Here is a 21,026-nt window from a genome sequence, read left to right as displayed (position 1 = left end):
AGGGTCACCATAAGTCAGGGTTGACTTGAAGGCAATTAACAACAACTAATTAAACACACACACACATCCCTTTAGTGGAGCTTTTTGTTTAATTATTTATGCAAGTCCCACACCACTAAAGCCAAGACACATTTCAGGGAATTGTTTTGTAACTCAAGATAGTGCTCCAAGTCAGCAAGAGGGATTTATCGCAAGCCTGAGCAGTTTGTAATTCACCAAGCTGAAACTGCCCACCAGCTATGTATTATGGACTGCCAAATGCAAGACAACATCCCTATTTCTCCAGTCTCAGGCAAGCAGCAAAACCAGGAAATTTACAATGCTCCTTGTAAGCATCCCTACATACCTCATTAACTATGCTGGGCTTTGTGGCTAAAATCTTTTGCAGGTTTGATTTACAGCTTTCACTGTAACACATATGTGTAGTCATACTCACTGATTTAAGATACTTTTTAGCATGAAGTTTCAGATCTGAAACAATGCACATACGCTTCTGAAGATCTCAATGGGTTTCTCTTGCTTCAGTGAACTGTAAATGTAGCTTATCTGCAATAACGCAAGAGTCTCTCTCAAAAGCAACTATTTTTGTCTAAGCAACTGAAGCAGCTTAATTCATCTTGCCAGACCAATGCAAAGCTATAAATAAACTACAGTGACTACAGGTGAAAGCAGGTGAAACTTCCCAGAAAGCAATGTATGTTAATGGGGGGATATATAGAGAGAAGGAATGGCGTTGCATTCTCCCATTCCCACCAAGTTCAGTAGGTAATTTTATGTCACATCTATATAGCTACCTTCAAAATAAAGTCAGGGCAACAAACAATAACAATGATCCTGTGTCACACCAGTGGGACCAATGCATTATATGGAGACATAGAAGAGAATCTCCTTGTGCAATATCATTACCTTGGAGACCCATTTGGTACTGTTATTGATCTCATTTGGAAAGAAGCTTAAACTTCCCAAGTGTAAGGATCTTGGCTTGATTCTATAAGAGTATATGGCTTGAAATTGCTTATATAGTTGAAATTATTTTAAATATTTTGGAGTGTTCTAATTTGTTTTTACTTGTTCTTTATTGTTTTAAACTGCTTTTTCTCCTCTACGATATTCTGAGATCTCATAATACAGGCTGGATATAAATATTTTAATTAATACATAACAGATACATAAATAAAGCAGCTTTCATTTTATGAATAAGGTTCTGCATATAAAAGAGAGGAATTGATTTATTGAAGCTTTGGACCCAGAACCTCTGCCGCTTCTCTAAAAAACCCAGAAGAGGAAACTCAAATGTTGGTGCCTTGAGGGAGCTTGAGGGAAGCGCCAGCCACAGGTAGCCCAAGTCCCAGACCAAGGAGGTCAGGCATGGAGGGACCCTTCCCCACCCAGGGATCCCCTTACCAGCCTTCCTTCCAACCCAAGGAGGATGAGTCCTTCCTCCTCCTCTCCCTTTGGTGCCCTGAGGAGGAGGTTCGGTGAGCAAGCCTCGGTTGGAGGAGGAGGAGAAGGAGGAAGAAAAAGAGGAAGGCGTGAGGCCCGCCTTTGGCCAGACCAGAGAAACCTGCCCACCACAGCAAAGGTAACCTGAGATCGTGGCTGAGGCACTGAAGGGTGGGAAGGAAAGGCCGCCCTCCTCCCAGCTGAGGAGAGACCTTGGAGGACTTGGGCTTGGCCATAGTGTCCCTCTAACTCAGTGCTTCTCAAATAGTGGGGCGGGACCCCCAGGGGGGGCGCGAGGCTCCATAAAGGGGGGCGCGAGGCTCAGAATACAGTGTTATGTAGAGGTGTACTTATAACAATTTTATAGACAAATGATACTATTTACAGTCGTGCGGGGGGTGCGAAATGTTTTCTTCTTCCTAGGGGGGGCATGACAGAAAATAATTGAGAAGCACTGCCTGTACCCTCCTCAACTGCACTTTTGGAGCAACTCTTCTCCTCCTCTTCCCTCCTTTTTGAGCTACCACAGATCCCTCCACTGCCAATTTCTGTCTTTCTTTAGGGAGGGAAGGAGGAGAGGAAGAGACCTCTGGAGGACCTTCCTAATATCTCTCCCTCCCTCCTCCCTCTCTCCTTCTCCTGGAGCTGAAGCGAGGGCCAGAGCAAGGAGGGCCCAGGCCCAGGGAAGAGACCCAGCAGGGGAAGGAGGAGGAGGAGGAGGAGATGGAAATGGAGCGCTGCTGTGCTGCACAGCTCTGGTTCCAGGAACACTCTTTGGGCAAGTCACACTTTCTCAGCCGGAGGGGGGGGGAGGAGGAGGAGGAGGAGGAGGTGGCGGCGGCGGCAAAGGAAAGCCTAGGAGCACTTGGCAAGGCTCCCCATCATCGCATCCACATTGACCCAGGGATGACAAGGGTTGGAGCTGGGGGGAGTGCTAAAGAGGGAGTTGAGGGAAGTGTAGCACAAGCATCCACACATTCTAAAGGGAAACATATGTAGCACAAGCATTCAAAGCACAAGCATTCACATAATCTGTCACAACATTTTATGTATATATAAAAAAGCCGCTTGCAAAGTGACTGGTGTGAGAGAGGAAGCATGTTCTGCCCACTGTCAACCCTCTGACATGAATCCCTCCCCTGAACGTGACCCGATCATGACTAAGGCCAAGTTCACATTTGCCAGCATCCTGGAAGAAGTGGATTTTCCAAAAAGAAATGGGGGAAACCCGCTTTTGAAAAACCCACTCTGAATGGGATTTGCCCCAGATCGGGTGTGCAAAACCCCGATCTGGGTGTGTAAAAACCAGTGCCAATGGGAACTTCCCACTTTTAAACTGGGTTAAAATCTGAAATAAAATGCAGTGTGAATGGCCCCAATAAATCCACATGTGTCATTTGTATGACATCACAGCAAAATAACTGACAAAATCCTCACCCATATCTTAGGAAGAGATAAGATTACACACGACTGCTGCAAACTGATATGATCAAGGACACTACTATACACCGTGTTACACTATAGGACAAGGGGTGATGGAAGCACAGCCTGCAGGATCTCATTTTGCATTCCCTAAAGCCCGAACTGAGGTTCCTAAAAACCCTCAGACCAAAAGAAAGTAAAAATTGGAGGAAATTATTTTCGATATAGGATGGGTGTCACTTGGTTTGACAACAGTATGTGCAAAAGGGATCTGGGAGTATTAGTGGATCACAAGATGAACATGAGTCAGTGTGGTGCAGCAGCTAAAAAGGTCAATATGATCCTAAGCTGCCTCAATAGGAGTGTAGTATCTAGACTGAGGGAAATAATAGTAACACTCTGCTCTGCTTTCATCAGATCTCAGCTGGAGTACTGTGTCTAGTTCTGGGCACCACAATTTGAGAGGAATATTGACAAGCTGGAGTTTGTCCAGAGGAGGGTGACCAAAATGGTGAAGGGTCTGGAAACCATGCCCTATGAGGAGCAGCCTAGGGAGCTGGGGATGTTTCGCCTGGAGAACAGAAATTTAAGAGGTAACACAATAGCCCTGTTTAAATATTTGAAGGGCTATCATATTGAGGATGGAGCACATTTGTTTTCTGCTGATCAGAGACCAGGACACGGAGCAATGGATTCAAGCTACAGGAAGAGATTACACCTCAACATTAGGAAGAACTTCTTGACAATAAGAGCTATTCAGCAGTGGAACTCACTCCCTCACAGAGTGGTAGAGTCTCCTTAAGAGGTTTTTAAACAGAGGCTGGATGGCCATCTGATGGGAGTGCTTTGAATGTGTATTCCTGCATGACTGAATGGCCCTTGGGGTCTCTCCCAACTCTATGATTCTATCTTGAAAACGTCTGAAGAGTGTCAGTGAGCCATACATATCTTGAAAACAAATGAGCAAGCAAATAAATAAAATTTAAAAATGGCTGAAAATGAAACAAAAAGTTCTGGTCATGTTAATGTGGAGGGTTTAGGGGTGAAAAAAATCCTCCCCCTAACTTCTGCTATAGGCTAACAGATATTTTATGATGCCCACAACAACACCAAGTTGTATTTGTGATCACTGCAGAATACATATGCTGCCTGAACTGTCATTTCAGAGAGGAAGTATGAACAACTGAGGCAAAGAGTTGTGACAAGGGATGGACTTTTAAATTTTATGTTAATCAAGCATACAGAATAGGGGTGGGTAAAATGTGACTCTGCAGACATTGCTGCACTGAAAATTCCATCAGCCCTAGCCAGCATACTCAAAAGTGAAATATGATGGGAGCTACGGTTCAAAGATAAAATTATCTGTTGGAACAAGTACTTTTTAACTTGTTCATGAATGGTTTCACAAAGAGGGCAGTGTACAGACCAGGGTTATGAATGACATCAAAATTAATCAGCATGGTAAAAATAAAAAGAATTGAGAGTTCCAAAAAGAATCTTTTCAGACTAGGTGAACAGTCACTGAAGCTGCAAATACATTCAGTAATAGAAAATAGAAAACAAGACACCAGGATCAGTATATTCTTTATGCATATGATGATGAGCAGTAGTGACTGAAACTACTGGTGCAGTTGTTGTTGTTGTGTGCCTTCCAGTCATTTCTAGTTTATGGTGACCCTAATGCAAATCTATCACAGGGGTTTCTTGGTAAGATTTGTTTAGAGAGAGGTTGCCTGTGTCTTCCTCTAAGGCTGAGAGGAAAATCACCTAGTGGGTTTCCATGGCTGAGTGGAGATTCAAACCCTGGTCTCCAGAGTTGTAATCCAGCCCCCAGAGCACTACACCATGTTAGCTATCTTTCTGGCAGGAACCTCAGTGAAAATATCAACCCAGTGTTTAGCTGCTATAAAAATGCATAGCCCATGTTGGGAATCTTTAGGAAAAGAATTGAAGGCAAAATTGCCACTATTCTACTCTCTTGGAACACTGTGTACACTTCCAGTAACCACAGGCCAACAGGAATATTGTACTTCTGTAAAAAGTGCAGAAAGCAAAGTATTCAAGGGGATTGAAGACTTCCCCACAAGAAAAGCTTAAAGTGAAACTTCATCTAGACAACACCTCTCTAGACAGGAGATAATTTTTGGAGGAGACTCATCTGCCCAATTAAGTTATATTAGGCCTGGTCTGAAGGGTGAGGCATTCCCCCTAACAGATTAGGCCCATATTCAGAGAGGAACTTTTGAATCCAGCACTAGAAGCATATGTCACCGCAGTGGCTCACAGTGCCTTTTATCACTCAGTATTCAAAGGGTTCTTGTAGCACCTTTAAGACTAACCGAAAAAAGAAGTTGCCAGCATGAGCTTTCATGGATGTGAGCCTACTTCCTCAACTTTGGCTGTTATACCAACTACGACTCTTCCTGGAGAGAGATAGCCTTTCAAAATTTTGGATTACAACAATGCAGGACTTGAAAACAGTCCGGGGACGTCACTTAATACAATACAGGGCAGGAAGGTTGTTAACTGGAACTGCCCAAAACTGGGGGGGGGGGGAGAGAAGGAGAATACCATTGTCAGTCAAGCTCTCTCCTAAACATTATGCTGTTGTTCTTACAGTATTATGCACTCTATCCAAATTTAGCTCTCAATTAATCCCTGTTGTCTATGTGACTTACTACTAACAATAAATATAAATTAAAATGTACAGTATATTATTTACACTTGCATAATGAAATGCAATGTGATGAGGTGGCTCTTCAAAATACTTCTCTGCAATACATAGCTTAATGTTAACTAGTGTGATTGGTAATGGTGTTTTTAAATGATTAAGGACTAACAGCCAGAAGCTTCTCAGAAAAGACAGATGCAAAGAAATCTGGGTACTAGAGAACTGGTATACCAATAAATTACCTATTATTATGAAAAGGTTAATCATATATAGTAGTATGGGTTAATTTTTATTCTTTTAAAAAACCTACAGTGAAAGTCATTGCTTTTTGCCTTATACATGGTTCCCAAGAACTGCCACTGTTGCTTAATAAAGTGTTAACCAGAACCAAAAGCCTGATCAGTAAAAGGGAATCCTGGGTAAGACAATTAGGCCAGTAAGACCACTAGCAATCAAACCTGATCCCTAGCAGTACAGACAGTGATAATATAAAACCCCAGCCATAATTTGGCAGTTTTATGAAGTGCTTGGGCAATAGTTCTGGAAAATGTTGGTCTCAGGTCAAATACGTATTAGGTGTCAAAGAAAACCTGAGTCACAATCACCCCAGATGGTAGATACAGACAGTCACTTGTCTAGTGATATGCTTAATAAGGTGGAAATGCCAGTGATGGGAAACTGATTCTATTGCAATGATCCATGTATTTCATGGAAATAATGTTACTACTCTTTTGCTGTCTCTGGCTTGCTGATCCATAGTATAATTCTTCTTGATACATCTCCCGAATATGAGAGATTTTGTGACTGTACTATGCTACCATATAGAAACTGGTTTAGCTGTGATCATGATGATGTTGATGATTATATCTCCCCTTTCTCCCAACATAGGGATTCAAAGCAGTTCATCCCATGGCAATTTATTGGCAAGGACTGCCATTGTGCAAACCCACAAATAAACACAATGGCTTTGGAATCCCAAATTCCCTTTTATCAGCAGGAGCATCTCATGACTTGAATTTGCCCATGAAGAATTTCCCTTATATTAATGGTGGTGGGAAGTCAGATTTCAACTTCCAGAATTGGGATGTGTTGGCTGCAGTAGAAGGGTGTGTCAGCAAAGTAATTTCCCCCCCCCAATATCATATTTGCTTCAAAGGTATTCAGATTTAAAATTTTGTTTTGCCAGTGTATCAAGCTAGTTTAAAAATTCTTCAGTAGACTGCAGTTGTACTACACAAGAATGAGAAAGAATGAATCATTTCCTTTTACAAAATTAGTGCCCAAACATCAGGGCTTATAACAGGCTTTCCTTAGGCATATACTTCTACAGTTTTCTGAAAATGACACTGAATCCAAATTGTACTGAAATCACCTCCACCGAATTCACAACATATGGCCCATTAAGCAGTAACTGGCACACTGATATTTCAGAGCCACCTTCGCTGTTTTCTTCTTTTGAAGAGGAAAGGATGCAACAAAAAGGCAAAAGAAAGGCAGCAAGGGAGTGGGGGGAGAGACAGGTCTTCCAAAGTGGCTGAAAAATCTACAACACAACTAATTAGGTTCCAACTTCTAACACAATAGTTGGTGTACTAGGGTCTATTATCAAGTTTATAGCTAAAGGCAGCAGACAATACAACCCCACACTCAATTTAATTACAGCCCATGGCTTTTGCAGCAGTGGAGTATTTCAAAGGGTTTAACCACTCATTTATTTCCAGACTATACATAAAATAAGGCAGCTCACTGTCATAGAGGTTCACCAATTAAAACTGAGCATTTTCTGATCTCTGAGTCTCTACAAGGAGAACACTGAGCAAAAGAGAGGCTTTTTTTCACAGCCATAGAAGCTTCATTTAATAGGGAAAATGCTTTCAGGCACCTGTGATTCTAGTTTGTGCATTAAGGCTTTGATGTTCATATACTACAGTAGTGAATTATTTAACTATATGAGGGGGGAAAGATTTGCACAGTGCCACTTCCTCACTCCTGTAATCATTTCTTTCCAGTCTTGGTGGCATCCATGAAAACTGGGCACATAAAATATCAATCCTCCCTTGCCTCTGTTTTTAAAAACTGAAAAGACCTTAAAAATCCAGCTCCAAATCTAAGATTACTCAGCTTCAGACCTAACATGCTGGATGTATTACATTCTAAATCCATTTGTCAGTCCCACTCTAGCTGATCCAATGAATCAGTGAGAACTTGATAACCCAAAGATTATGTAAAACTCCATTGACTCAATATGTCTTGTCTAGTTGTGAGTAATACTTGGAATTATACTAACAGGATCACTTGCAAAGGAACTGGCTGAAGTATCAGAGAGGTGAAAGATCTAATGAAGAATGGTATTTTGTAATATTCCAATCAAACTGCTTCATGCCACTCTGACAGAATCAACACCAGTGCTAACCAACATATGTCAACAGATATGGAAAACAAAACAACGGCCAATAGATTGCAAATGATCAATATACATCCCCATCCACACAAAAAGGAGACACAAAAGATTGCAGCAATGATAGGACCATACATCTAATCTCTCATGCAGGCAAAATTATGCTCTAAATTCTGCAACATAGACTCCAACCATACATGGAGAGAGAAATCCCAGAGGTTCAAGCAGGGTTCAGGAAAGGAACAGGCACTAGAGACCACATTACAAACATACAGTGGATAATGGGTGCCCCAAAAGAAAATCAGCATGTGTTTTATGAACTACAGCAAAACCATAGGCCCAAAACACACAACCCAAAAAATGCAACTTCCGGACCTTTCAGGGATGTGGTGTGGATGACACACACACACCCTGGATGAGTCGGAAGCCACTCCACTGCCACCAAAGGCGGCGTGAGGCTGGCCAGAAAAGGAGTAGTGAAAAGCCACTCCTTGCCATCAGGGGCCGCTCCAAGCTGCCAGTGTGCTTTGCCCCATAGACTACATAGGCCATGAAAAGCTATGGAACACCCTTAATGACATGGGAGTCCTGGAGTTGTCTCATCTACAGGGTCGCCATGAGTTAAGATCTATTCGAGGGTGGTTAACAACCACAACCACAAAATTTTGCATACTTCTCTACTGCACTTTATATTGCCCAAGTAATCGTGAAGCAAGAACTCTAGAATGAAGGAGAGGGATTACAGCTCAATAGTATAAAGCAAATGTTCTGCATGCCAAAGATTTCACATTGAATCACTGGGATCTCCAGTTTAAAAATAGAAAAGAAAGCAAGCAGACTGCAAGTGGTAAAAAAGACCACAATTCAATACCCAGGAGAGGTTTTTTCAATAGGGCATGACATGTTGGGTTAGACAGGCAAATTACGCTAGTGACACAGGCAGGCATAAATTGTGCTATGCATGCAGGGCATTTTCTATAGATAAATCATAACAGCCATATACAGTTGATTACAGCAGAAGTGGACTTCCACATGTGCTTGCACACTGACATTCAAAGAGGTGTGTGCAAATATGCATTGTCTAATGTAATGGTTGCCATTGCTCCTGATGCACATTTGTTGTGCTACATTATTGTCCAGTATATTTGTATATGTGTGTATGTGTGCATGTGCTTTCAAGCCGCCTGTCAATTTATGGTGACCCCATAAATTTCATAGGCTTTTCTTAGGAAAGGAATCCTCCGAGATGGTTTTGCCAGTACAGGACCAGAAAGGTTGACACTTTTATAGGTACAATGGTAATGAATTAGCAACATCTGTGCTTCATTTACATCCAGAAGTGATTAAACTACTGTATTGCCTCCACACTGGGCTGGTTTAAAGATACTCTGGAAGCATTAGTCAGAGACATAGCCATGTTAGTCTGGAATATCAATATGCAAAGTGATCTGCATGCAATTGAGGAAGTAGACCAAGTTTACGAAAGCTTGTGCTACAACTTCTTTCATATAGTTGGTCTAAAAGGTGCTACAAGATCCCTTTGCATTCTATAAATTTTAATTGGCCTCAAATATGTACCCAGAGGTTTTTCTACTGTTCTAATATAGGGGTGGGCAAAAGTATGCCCCACTGAGCCATGTGTGGCCCCCCTTGGGCTCCCAAGATTGCTTCTGACTTCCTATGCCCCAGACCGTAAATCTATCTGTTGTTCTACTCAACTCTCTTTCTAAAAAGGGGGCTTTTCTGGCTACAAGAAGGCCTGGTGGGGAAGTGTATACAGAGAGCAAACTCTGCCACTTATGGGACAGTTTTGAAGTTTTGGAAGGGGGGAGCAAAAATGACTCCTGGCAACTCAGATTATACAGAAGGCAAAACTCCAGACTCCCAGAAGTGGCCCGCCCTTGTTCTAAGGTCAGAACATATACCTCCAATTTTACTTCAGTTTCACTGCCTTCTTACACGCTTTGTGTCTGAACTGAAAATGCTGGTTCCAGTCTGAAAGCCACCAATGGCTTAGGTTCCCTTAGGGACAATTTGCTCCCAGACAAAACTGCCCAGAAATTACAAAAAGTGTCAGAGGCTTTACTTTCTGCATACTGTAATTTCAGAAGATTTAAACAAACTAGCACAGAGGGCAGGGTCTTTCCTGTAGTGATGCTACAATCCTGGTGTGTTCCCACAATTAGAATTCACCAGGCTTCCTTGCTGTGCCTCTTTTGCCAGTAATTTAAGGCACTGTTATGCAACAGGCTTTTAACATGTAACACTGTTATATTCTTGCCTGGTCTAACATGTATGAATTTTTACCTTATTGTTGCTAAGCTTTTGTTGTTTTCAAGGTTAGATTACACTATTAATTGTTAATGATTATAAAATTGCCAATTAAACATCTACTTATTTTATTAGAATCAATGAGTAGGAGGAGACCACAAGGGCCATGCAATCAAAGCCCTCCCAACAGATGGACATTGAACCTGTTTAAAAACATCCAATGCAGGAGATTCTACCACATTCCAAAGCAGTATTTATTTTATGATTAGGATATGCCCCATTTTGACTAACTTCAGTAGAACAAGTAGGATACAAATGATAAATTATTTTTACATTATAGCCTATTCTCATAACTATCACCATTTGTGATCACCACAGAAAAACCAATTCCAAGTTTCAGCTTGCAGTAGAAGAGGCACTGGCATCTGACAGCTGTGGGATGTAGCTGACTTGCCATGCTACTGAGTACCATCCTAAAGCTGAATGATGTCAGATGTAGATAACTATTTTGCTATGGACTCACACATTGGATGTCAGCACAGTCTGGCCTTTTCCAAGTGGCTACTATGGGCTTATGCAATTGTTAGAATATGCCCATTTAAATCCAAATCATCTGAATTTACCAATTAATCTAACAGATCATAACACCATTATGTAGACCACCAAACTGGCATTTATATAGTATTTCCAACAACTACACTGAATGGGTTGCATCCAAATTCTGTCACCTAGCATTTCAAGCAGATGCAATTAAATCAGTGAGTGAGACTTAAGTTAGTGGGATCTTAAATCCTACTGATTTCAATGGATTTACTCCAAGTGTAACTGAATTTGGCTCTTATCCACTGTTTGTTTATTGTCTGTGATGGCTTCATCTGGTGTAATGGACTTGTCTTTGGTAAGCTCCTGCTTCATAGTGCTGGTCAAATAAAGTTAAATAATTAACCTGAAGATGTTTGTGGACTCAGCCATGCTTATTTTTCTTCCTGACATGCAGACACCAGAGTGATTAGGACTGGTCTTGCTCTATGGCATTTCAACATGTAACTTTATGCCACTTCTTCAGTTGCAAGAGCATAAACAGCTGCCTTTCTGGTGCATATGCAGCATGTACTGGTACCTATGTAGCAAAAGTGACAACAGAATGTTTCCAAAAGCAAAAAATATGTACCAAAAAACCCACATCAAAATAGCAAATTAGTAGTCCTCTGAGAGCCCTTGCAGCTGAGGAGTTGGGTATATAAATAATATAAATAAATAAATAAAGCTACAATATAATTCTGTGTCTCATGCTGCCATTAAAGCTCTCACAGAAAACAATCTGATTCCTTAGATCAGTGCTACTCAAGGCATTGACTGTGGACCAGTGCCAGTCCCTGAGGTTTCCTTGGAAGTTTCATGAATAAATAAATTTAGGTCCAGTCCCTGACATATAGGGGAAAAACCAGCAACCAGTCCCCACATCAGATAGCCTGAGAAGCACTGCCTTATACCATTTCCAGATTTTGTTAACCAAAATTTTAAAGTAATGAGTATATAAGTCTTGATAGCTACTGTACCACACTGTTAGATTTTGAACATTTTAAGAGGCAAACAGCCATATTATAAAACATCTATCATGAGCCTGAACTATACCTCCTGCAGTACTGCTGCCAACACTGTTGCTCTTCAGAAGCATTAAGGACCAAAGAACTCAAGGTCATACAGGCTCAATCACATATGATTAAAACACTATAATGCCTCTTGTGTCTACTACCCAGAGCAAGAGCTGGATCAAAGGAGCATTAAATATGTCTTCCCATTATCCAGCCGCTGCCTCCTACAGGGTTTCTGTACCTAGCATACTAAAAGATATCTTAAGACTGAAAGAAAAATGGTGGATGAAGTAACAATTACAAAAATGCAGATGACAATTTTCTTGAAATTCCAGCAAGTGTTCATTTGGTAGTTACTGAACTCAGTATTTATATCTCTAACTCTGTACAGCTGCACCCCAATTCTTAAAACACAAAAGCGTGTTTGCACTAGGCACCACATTTTATGTGGAAAATGTCATTTCTGAATATATAGTGTTGCTACACATCAGTGTTTCCTGCATCTAGCTGTGGATCACATGTACAACAGGCCATTGCAACACTGGAATACACGGCATTATGTTTTGTCACAGAAAATGTGGACCCATCTTTACTTATGCGCTAATGTATACCTAGGGTCCAGTGGCTTCAATATGCACTGATATACAAAAACACACACTTGGGCTTTCCTATTCTCAAAGAATGTTCTCAGTGTGTAGTTTAAGCACAAAAACTAAACACCTCTGAGACTGCATACAAACTTCTTGTGAACTCAAGTACACAGTTTTGATCTGCTTGGAATAAAGGCTGGAAGGAAGGATTATTAGCAGATAAACAGATTTTATCTGATGAACAGGAAAATGCACTTTGAGAGCAACTTGGAATCCATGCATGGTGTATTTCCATTCACAGGAGAGAGGTAATTCTTGTATGCAGAGAAATCTGGGGTCGTGATGAATGTGAAATCACCATATAAGGTCACTGATCAAAAGAACCTATTTCACTGCATAGCCTACTCCTAATGCCAATATTATATGAAACTGCATAAATAAATGTAAGAAGTAACGGAGTGAAGTACTGTCTTCCCTGAATGTAGAGGTGAGATCAATAGTCTACCCTTTGTCTCAACCTAAACCTAGAGTGTATCCTTTATTTTTAGACAAATGCAACTGGCAGCACGTATTGCTTTATAATACCATTAATCAATAAAACTATCATTCTATGACCTTCAAGCCCTTGAACCTATCAGGAAAGCAGAAATATTTGTCAGCCATGCCATTTAGTGGCATGACGCTTGATGAAGACAGCCCAGTAGCAACCTAGAAAGTCTATGTTTATAATGAAGCAATAACCATTGTGGGCCAAGTAATTTCCTCTAGATTAATGATCATCTACAAGATGATAGCCCACAGCAATACTTCAAGGATATTAAACCAAGTAGTTATTCATTTCTTTAAACACTTTGCTTTATTGTGGCTATTTGTGCATTAAAAGAGTAGGGAAAGTGTTTAACAACATTTTTCTGTAGTTTAATATATCTTTTTTTATTCTCACTACAGAACTGTCTACAAAGAAAATGGATGGATTTTTTTACCATTACTGAGAAAAAATGATTATGTATTAAATAATGAATAGTCTTGACCTACATAAAATAGTTTGTGAAGAAAGAAAGAAAGAAAGAAAGAACAAAAGGTAAGGAAGTATGATTTCTTCCCAGCCCCCATTTAGAAATTAGCAACTAGTTAAATTTTCCTAATCAAGGGCAAAACAACTGTAAAACAGTATGAGGTTAATATTAAACTTCCTTTAACATCTCCCAATCTCAATGAATGCTCATTTCTTAATGGGAAAAAAATCAACCCAGATGTCTTTATTCTGTCTGCTGCATATACAGTTTCCTTAGCAGTCTGGCTCTTCCTTTTATCTAAAACGCCTGCTGTACAAGTCATTAGCATTTAAAACCGTTACAAAAACTAAGTCCACTTTAGGAAAGCATACAATATAAGAGTTCAGGGAATATAATAATATATTATTGGGAGAAAGGTATGTGGCAAAAGTTACCAGAAAAGGATCAACACTCTTATTGCAGCAACAAAAGGTAGGGAGCTATACTTGCAATCAAATATATTTAAGATGAATTGTCAATTGGTGTCTCGCTTACACATAGCAGTAGACCAACACAGCTATAAAAGGTGATTTCAACTTTGCAAATGAAGTAAATTTATAATGGGGGGGGGGAGATCCATACTGAAGAGGTAATTCCTTTCATCAACAAGCCAGAATAAAAACATTATCTACACATGAGCAGATCTCTAGCCACTGGCTGCCAGAAGATATACACTGCAGGAGACCAAAGTACAGTACTCTCTACTCAAGTGGTCCCAAACTCCAAACAGCGAAGGGAGGTCACATGCATTTCTACAGAAGACAGATGCTGATACAGCCCTTCACAAAAAGGCCCTTTCTTCAATTAGCCTTCAGGCGGCCGATTAGCTGGCAAACTCCATTGAAAGGGTCAGTTTGTACAAAACTAGTATTTCCACTTTGGAAATTGCTCAGGCATGTCATATATACCTGCATCCGCAGAATGGATCTCTTTCAGTGCTTAAGACTGAATTCATTGTTTACACAGAAGACCAGATCAGGAAGAGGTTTTAAGAGTCAACTGCAAGGACTTGGAATCAAATGGTTGCCTCAGATACATTTTATAGCATGCAGCACAGCAAGCACCCCAAAAGAGTTGCACACAATGGCATCATAGAAAAAAAGACCCGCATCACTGAATTATTTAAAACCAGTTCAAAAGGATACCCCAGTTTTAGCAAACCAAGAGGAGCGCACCTGTGAAATCTTCTCTCCTGAAGGCTTCCCAGGTCAAGTCATCCCCTGCTGATGTGGAGCTGACCTGTTTCCTTCAGGTATGAGTTTGCATGCAATTAAGGGATCCTAAATGCCTGCAGGACAGGGACTTTTGCGCAAGATATATCAGCACCTCCTGAAACATTCTGCCTCATGTTCTGAAAGGAGCGCCAACTGCTGTGACTCTCATGGCATCGAGTGAGACACAGAAAACTTTTCAAAGGCATCGCTGTGGAAAATCAGGATCTTGTCCCACCTTTGAGACTAACTGAATGACAGAAGTTGGTAGCATGAGCTTTCCTAGGCTTGAGCCTACTTCCTCAGCTGGATGCTTACACTGGGGACTCAATGAAGCAGGCTCAGATCTATAGGAAAGCTCACGCTACCAGCTTTTTTCTTTCTCTTAGTTTTAAGGGTGCTACAAGAGCCCTGTGCACACAGCCAACCTTTGTCACCCTTTCTGCTCTGAGACTTCCTAAACCTCTCCTTCAGCACCTAGTAAAGACAACCTGGAGCAAAAGTTATGACGAGAGATCTTGTAGCACCTTTGAGACTAACTGGAAGAAAGAAGTTGGCAGCAGGAGCCTTCATAGACTGAAATCTCCTTCCTCAGATTCTGAGGCACCTTTGAGACTCACTGCAACAAAGAAGTTGGCATCAGGAGCTTTCCTAGACTTCAGTCTCCTTCCTCATACTCTGAGGCACCTTTGAGACTTATAGTGCTTGTGAGGACTTTTGGCTCCATTCGGTGAAGGGAGGTCCTCTGCCCTCTTGAGGCAAATGTCTGGGGAGTCCACCTCCCTCTTAGGTTTCTAGCAGCCATGGCAGGATCCTCAATGCAGACTGGCCCCACTTTCTCAGTGCTCCCAGGGAAAGAGCTGCCCTGTTCCCTGAGGACTTTGTGACTCTGCTGCAAGAAAGAAGTTGGCCACAGGAGCTTTCCCAGACTTCAGTCTCCTTCCTCACCAAATGCATCTGAGGAAGAAGACTGAACTCTATGAGAGCTCCTGCTGCCAACTTCTTTCTTGCAGTGAGTCTCAAATGTTCCTCAGAATCTGAGGAAGTAGACTGAACTCTCTGAAAGCTCTTGGTGCCAACTTCTTTCTGGCAGTTTGCCTCAAAGGAGGCTCCATCCTAGGAAGTCTCAAGAAAGGTGCCCGAGGGAGAGGGAGCCGAGGGCCCCGGGGCCTGAGGCTGGAGAGGGAAGGGGAGCCAAGGCCGGGGCTGTGGGGTTAGTCTTGTTGGCCGGGGCTGGTTCTTCTTTCTTGGTTACCTGTGAAGCCAAGGACGGGGGGAGGATGGCGGGCGAGGCGCCCGAAGCGGGCGAGCCGGTGCCTCGGTGGCCGTTGGCTTCGGGCAGGAGGCGAGGCGAGGCGGGGTCGCGCTTGAGGGAGGCGGCGTCGAGGGGCTGGGCCGGCCTCAGGCAGCGCCTTTTGGGGGAGGCGGGGGCTCCGGCGGCGGAGGCCTCTCTCTTGGCGGCCTGGGCCCCCCGGGGCTTGGGGGGGCTGCCGGGGTCCTGGGCGGGCGGGAGGGCCAGGCGGGGCCGGCCGTTGAGGGCCTCGGGGGTCAGGCGGGAGCCGATGCCGGCGATGCTGTTGAGGGTGGCCACGGAGACGGCGCCGATGCAGTGGTTGGTGTAGGTCTTGGAGAGCTTGGCGGCCTTGGAGAGCATCTGCATGCGGGTGCCCAGCAGGTTCTTCCCGATGGCCTTGTTCTCGTACCAGGTCAGGTCGCCCTCGCTGCAGTGGTCGCGGGGCCGCTGGAAGAAGGCCTTGCAGAGCGGGTTGCGCTTGGAGAGGTACTTGACGAAGGAGGCGTAGGGGCAGAACTCGGTGCCGGTCTCGTACATCCGCGGCAGGCTCTCCTCGTCCGCGCCGTCCCGGTGGCCCTCGGCGCCCCTCCGCTTGCCCCAGGCCGAGGAGGAGGAGGCGGAGGAGCCGGAGCGGGACTTGTGGTAGGGGCCCAGGGCCTTGAAGTAGACGAAGCGGCGCCCGTCCTCGTCGGCGGCCAGCCCGAAGGAGCCCTCCTCCAGCTCGCGCTGGTTCTCCCGGCCGCGGGTGCAGAAGTACATGCAGGTCTCGAACCAGACCTTGTTGAGGAGGCCGAAGGGGCTGCGGGGGCTGAGCACGCCGTCGCTGCAGGTGTAGAGCTTGCGGAGGTCGGCGCGGGCGATGGCCTGCTTCTGGACCACGGGCCCGGCGCCCTGCTCCTCCAGCTTGCGGATGACGGCGGCCAGCGTCAGGTTGGCGGCGCGGAGCTCGGGGTCCTTGGTGAGGTCCAGCGTGCGGCAGTAGGGCGGCTCGTTGAGGTAGCGGTTGAGGGAGCTGCGGATGCTGATCAGCGAGGACTTGGAGTAGAGCTGCCCGCTCTTGGAGCGCGCCTCGGCGTAGAAGGAGCGCAGCACCCGGCACAGCGCCCCCTTGTCCAGCCGCTCGAAGTCCGGGCTCTGCGCCTTCTCGCTCAGGTACTCCCGGAAGATCCGCACCGCGTACCGGGTGGCCAGCCGCGTGTTCTCGCTCAGCCGCGAGCGCTCCGGCCGAGGAGGAGGAGGCGGAGGCGAGAGGAGCAGCTCCGGGTCCCACTCCTCCGCCAGGGCCGCCTTGCCCGGCGCAGAAAGGGCCCTGCCAGCGGCGGGGAGGTCGGGGTCAGGGAGGCCCGGAGCGGAGGGGCCAAGGACCGCAGGGGGAGCCCCGACGAGGACGCCGCCGCCGCGGCGGAGCCCTCCAAGGCGGGCCCGGAGAGGGCCCTGGTCCATACGGATCCTATGGCCCGCCTCCTCCTCCTCCTCCTCCTCCTCGCCGTCCCAAGCCAGGCCCAGCATCACCATCTCCCTTTCTTCCTCCTCCTCTTCATCCTCCTCCTCTTCCTCGTCCATGAGCAGGATCCCTCCATCGCCCTCCTCCTCCTCCTCCTCTTCCACTTCCTCCTCCCCCGTTATCTGGACCTCCTGGATCTCCTCCTCGTCCTCCCCGTCCTCCTCCTCCCCGGCGCTACAATAGTGGAGGCCCCCTCCTCGCCCCGGCGGACGCTCCCCGGCTTTGTTCTCGCCACCTGCGCCTCTTCTTCCTCCTCCTCCTCCTGCTCCCGCTGCTCCGCTGCTCCAGTCTCCTCCGCTGCCGCTGCCAGGCATTCTCGCCATATTGCCGTCTCCCTGCCAGTCCTCGGGCAGGGCGCATGCGCCTATATTGGACCGCAGCGCTGGAGAGCTTTTGTGTGTGTGCGTTTAATGACCTTCAGCTACCGGGAGGCAAAGCCCGGCGCTCCTCTTAAAGGGGACGCCGCCGCCGCTGCCTCCCTCCCCCAGTGGCATCCGGGCGGGAGGGGGCTGAGGGTGGGTGAGGGAATGTGGTGGGAGCAGGAGAGGGAAAGGAAAGGAGGACTGGAGGGAGAAGCGCAGCCCCTGAAGAGAAAGTCTCCCTTTGCCCCGTCCAACAACACCCCCTCCACACACACACACACACACACAAGCAACATGTCGAATGCTGGCTTAATAGGAATAATATTCTGGTTGCGTACCTTCAAGGAATTGTTAAGGCGAAGCTATCCTCCTGGGACTGGTTCCTGATCGCCATGGGCTTCCCCTGAGGCTGAGAGAGTGTGACTTGCCCGAGGCCCCCCACAAGTGGGCTCCCTGGCCGAGCCGGGAGGGAGTCGCCAAGTCGGGTCTTCCAGCTATCTATTCATGGAGGGATTTGTATCCTGCCTTTGTCCCAGAAAGGGATTCAGCGAAGAGCTAGTCTGGAAAGGAATCTTTCTCAAGACAGTCCCCTCCGCGCCCCGGGGAAGGAGCGGGTCCACTTACCCCAGAGAGACAGCGCCCTCCTTAAGTGATGCCCGGAGAGCCGCCCGGCAGCAGCCCCCAGGCGCCCATGGCCAAAGGGATGGAGGGGGCAGCGAGGCTGCTCCCTCCCTGGCGGCGGAGGAGGAGGGAAGGAAGGGAGGGATGGGGAGCCCGGGCTGGGACTCAGCTGTCAGAAGAGCCTCAGACAGGTGAGATCCACCAGGGAAGGGATCAGGCAAGGGAGGTCCACCGGGAGGGGATCAGGGAGAGATCCACTGGGAAGGGATCGGGCGGCGGCTGAAGGGGGAGGAAGAGAGAGAGAGAGGCGACGGGCGGCTTTTCCTTGCCAGGCGGCTCCTCCCTTCGGGATCCTGGCAGCCAAGTGCGGAAACAAGAAGGCAAAGGCAGCGCGAGGCTCAGCACCAGCATCCCTTCTTCCCCCTTCCTTCCCCGGAGTTGGAGGCCGGCAGAGGCGAGAGAGGAGTAAACTTGTGGGATGCTGGCTAGCAGCACCTCCGAGGGACCCCTTCCTTCCTTCTTCCCTCCTTCTCCTCCTGGTCTCCAACCAACCTTCATTCCCCCCCCCCCCCATATCTTTAAAGGCAAGCAGGAGTTGACGGGGCTCCAACGTTACCGGTCGGGCGGAGGCAGGCGCTCCTGGAGGGGCTTCACGGCGAAGGCATGGAGGGAAGGGGCGAGCGGGGCTGCCCTCCTCCTCCGCCGCCTGGGGCCCTGAGGGACGGGTCCGTGGGGGAGGCTCCTGCCCCTCCGGAAAAGGAGGCAGCCCTCTCCGCTCCGCTCCGGCGCTGAGCAGCTGAAGAAGGAAGGAAGGAAGGAAGGCAGGCAGGAGGAGAGAGAGAGAGAGAGAGAAGGAGCGGAGGAAGCCGGCAGGGCGAGCAAAACCCACACAAGAGTCCGCCGCCGAGAGGCAAAGCCAGAGCTATTCCCAGCCCAAGGGGACAAGCAGCTGCAACACACACGCACAACACACACACACACAGACGCCACAGCCCAAGCCCTGCAGAGCAGCCATCGTCAACACTGCTCTCCCTCCCACACAGAGACACAGGCGCACAAGATCTGCCCCTCGGCTGCTGCCCCCGGTCCTCCTTTTCCAGGACCTGCCCTCCCCTTCAGCCTCTGGTCCAGGAGGAAACCCCGTGTCCCCCATCCAGAGTGACTAGGCATCCTCCTCCCTTTCCAGGACATCGATTTCAGCCTCCTGTCCAGGAGGAAACCCCAAATGGCCTCCATCCAGGTGACTAGGCATGGTCCTCCTTTTCCAGGACCTGTCCTCCACTTCAGCCTTCTTGTCTAAGGGGAATCCCCAGATTTCCTCCGTTTGGAACAGGACTTCAGAAGCGTGGAGGTGCATTTATACAAGTGTTCCTTCCTTTTCTGGAGTGCCCTACATTGGGAGGTACCTTGGCGCTGGGGGCATCTGGCCACTTTGGCCTGGTTCCTTCTCCTGGCTCTCCAGCGCCTTCCCTCTCAAACACCCATTTTTTAGGTTGTGAAAGGAGGCATCTCCCTAGGACCGACCCTCGAGTTTCTTTCCCTCCAAAAGCTCTGTGGACCCCCCTCCCCCCAAAGTCCCTGGCTCACATTCCCAAATGCCACAGAGCCTTCCCTCACTTGAAGCTCCTGCCTTCCCTTCGACTCTCCTCCCTCACTGGCTGCATCCATACTGGAGAAATAATCCGGTTTGGCACTGTTTTAACTGCCCTGGTTCAAGGCTATGGAATTCTGGGAGCTGGAGTTTGTTGTGGGGAAAATGAAGGCCATGTCTAGTCACCCTGGATGGAGGACATTTGGGGATTCCTCCTGGACGGAGGGCTGAAATGGAGGTCAAGTCCTGGAAAAGGAGGAGGAGGAGGCCTGGTCACCCTGGATGGAGGACACCCTCCACTGACAGGAGTATTCAATACTCCCACCCATGTCTTTTTCCCTGAGCGAGGAGGAGCAGCCTCCCCTCCAGCCCTTGGCAATGCCAGCCTGACGCCACGCTGTCTTTGCTCCCTGCGAAATGAACAAAGCGCTTCTTCTCCTTTGCTCACCGCCTTTTTGACACTGTACTTTTTCACCTGGAACAAAAATTCTGGGGAAATCTCGTTCCGCTCCCAGACAAGTCAGGACCAGCCATCATCGCAACACCCCAGATATGATTCACAGATAAAGCCTCCTCAGATGACAGTTTATGGCTGCTCCATCCCTGAAAACACGGCTGGGAGTTAATTTGACAACAGCCGAATCACACTGTGGTTTTTGTTGTTGCTGCTGTTGTTGTTTCCCCTCCCTGCTCCGTTTTTAAGTGTGAAAGGGAGTGGAACTCCTTTTTAGAAAAGTTGGATGGCAGCCACTCAGAGGGGTCCAAAAATCAAAATTACATGTTTGAAGTCTATATATATATATATATATATATATATATATATATATATACACACACACACCTACCTCAGCATAGCACACAGGAAGAGCCATACCTAAAAGTAACATTTTCTCTAATTCCCACCCAAAACACTGCCAAAAGCAAATTTTGAATGCTGGCTTAATAGGTATTTATTTATTTATTTATTTATTTATTTATGGGATTTATATCCCACCTTC

At 46.4% G+C, this 21,026-nt stretch overlaps 1 protein-coding gene across 5 annotated transcripts in view; it reads right to left on the bottom strand.

Annotated features, from left to right (window-relative positions):
* The window catches only part of LOC121917409 (BTB/POZ domain-containing protein KCTD1), a 67,247-nt gene extending 48,088 nt beyond the window's left edge, over positions 1 to 19,159 (bottom strand). The window contains exon 1 of one of the 5 annotated variants that reach the window (XM_042443349.1): positions 19,054 to 19,159. Coding sequence is in view for 1 of the 5 variants with exons in the window: in XM_042443344.1 (XP_042299278.1) it covers positions 15,912 to 17,777 (1,866 nt within the window). In the remaining 4 variants the exon portion in view is untranslated. Of the gene's footprint in view, positions 1 to 14,620; positions 14,922 to 15,911; positions 17,893 to 18,154; positions 18,329 to 18,440; positions 18,605 to 19,053 lie in introns of those variants that run through there. The other 4 variants (XM_042443347.1, XM_042443346.1, XM_042443344.1 and 1 more) reach the window with 4 other exon arrangements.
* Between the last annotated feature and the right edge of the window lie 1,867 nt (positions 19,160 to 21,026).

The sequence above is a fragment of the Sceloporus undulatus genome, unplaced genomic scaffold, assembly GCF_019175285.1.
Source record: "Sceloporus undulatus isolate JIND9_A2432 ecotype Alabama unplaced genomic scaffold, SceUnd_v1.1 scaffold_17, whole genome shotgun sequence".
In the NCBI taxonomy this organism is placed as follows: Eukaryota; Metazoa; Chordata; class Lepidosauria; order Squamata; family Phrynosomatidae; genus Sceloporus; species Sceloporus undulatus.
Note: the sequence above shows the minus strand (reverse complement) of the source record. Positions and strands in the feature narration are given on the sequence as shown.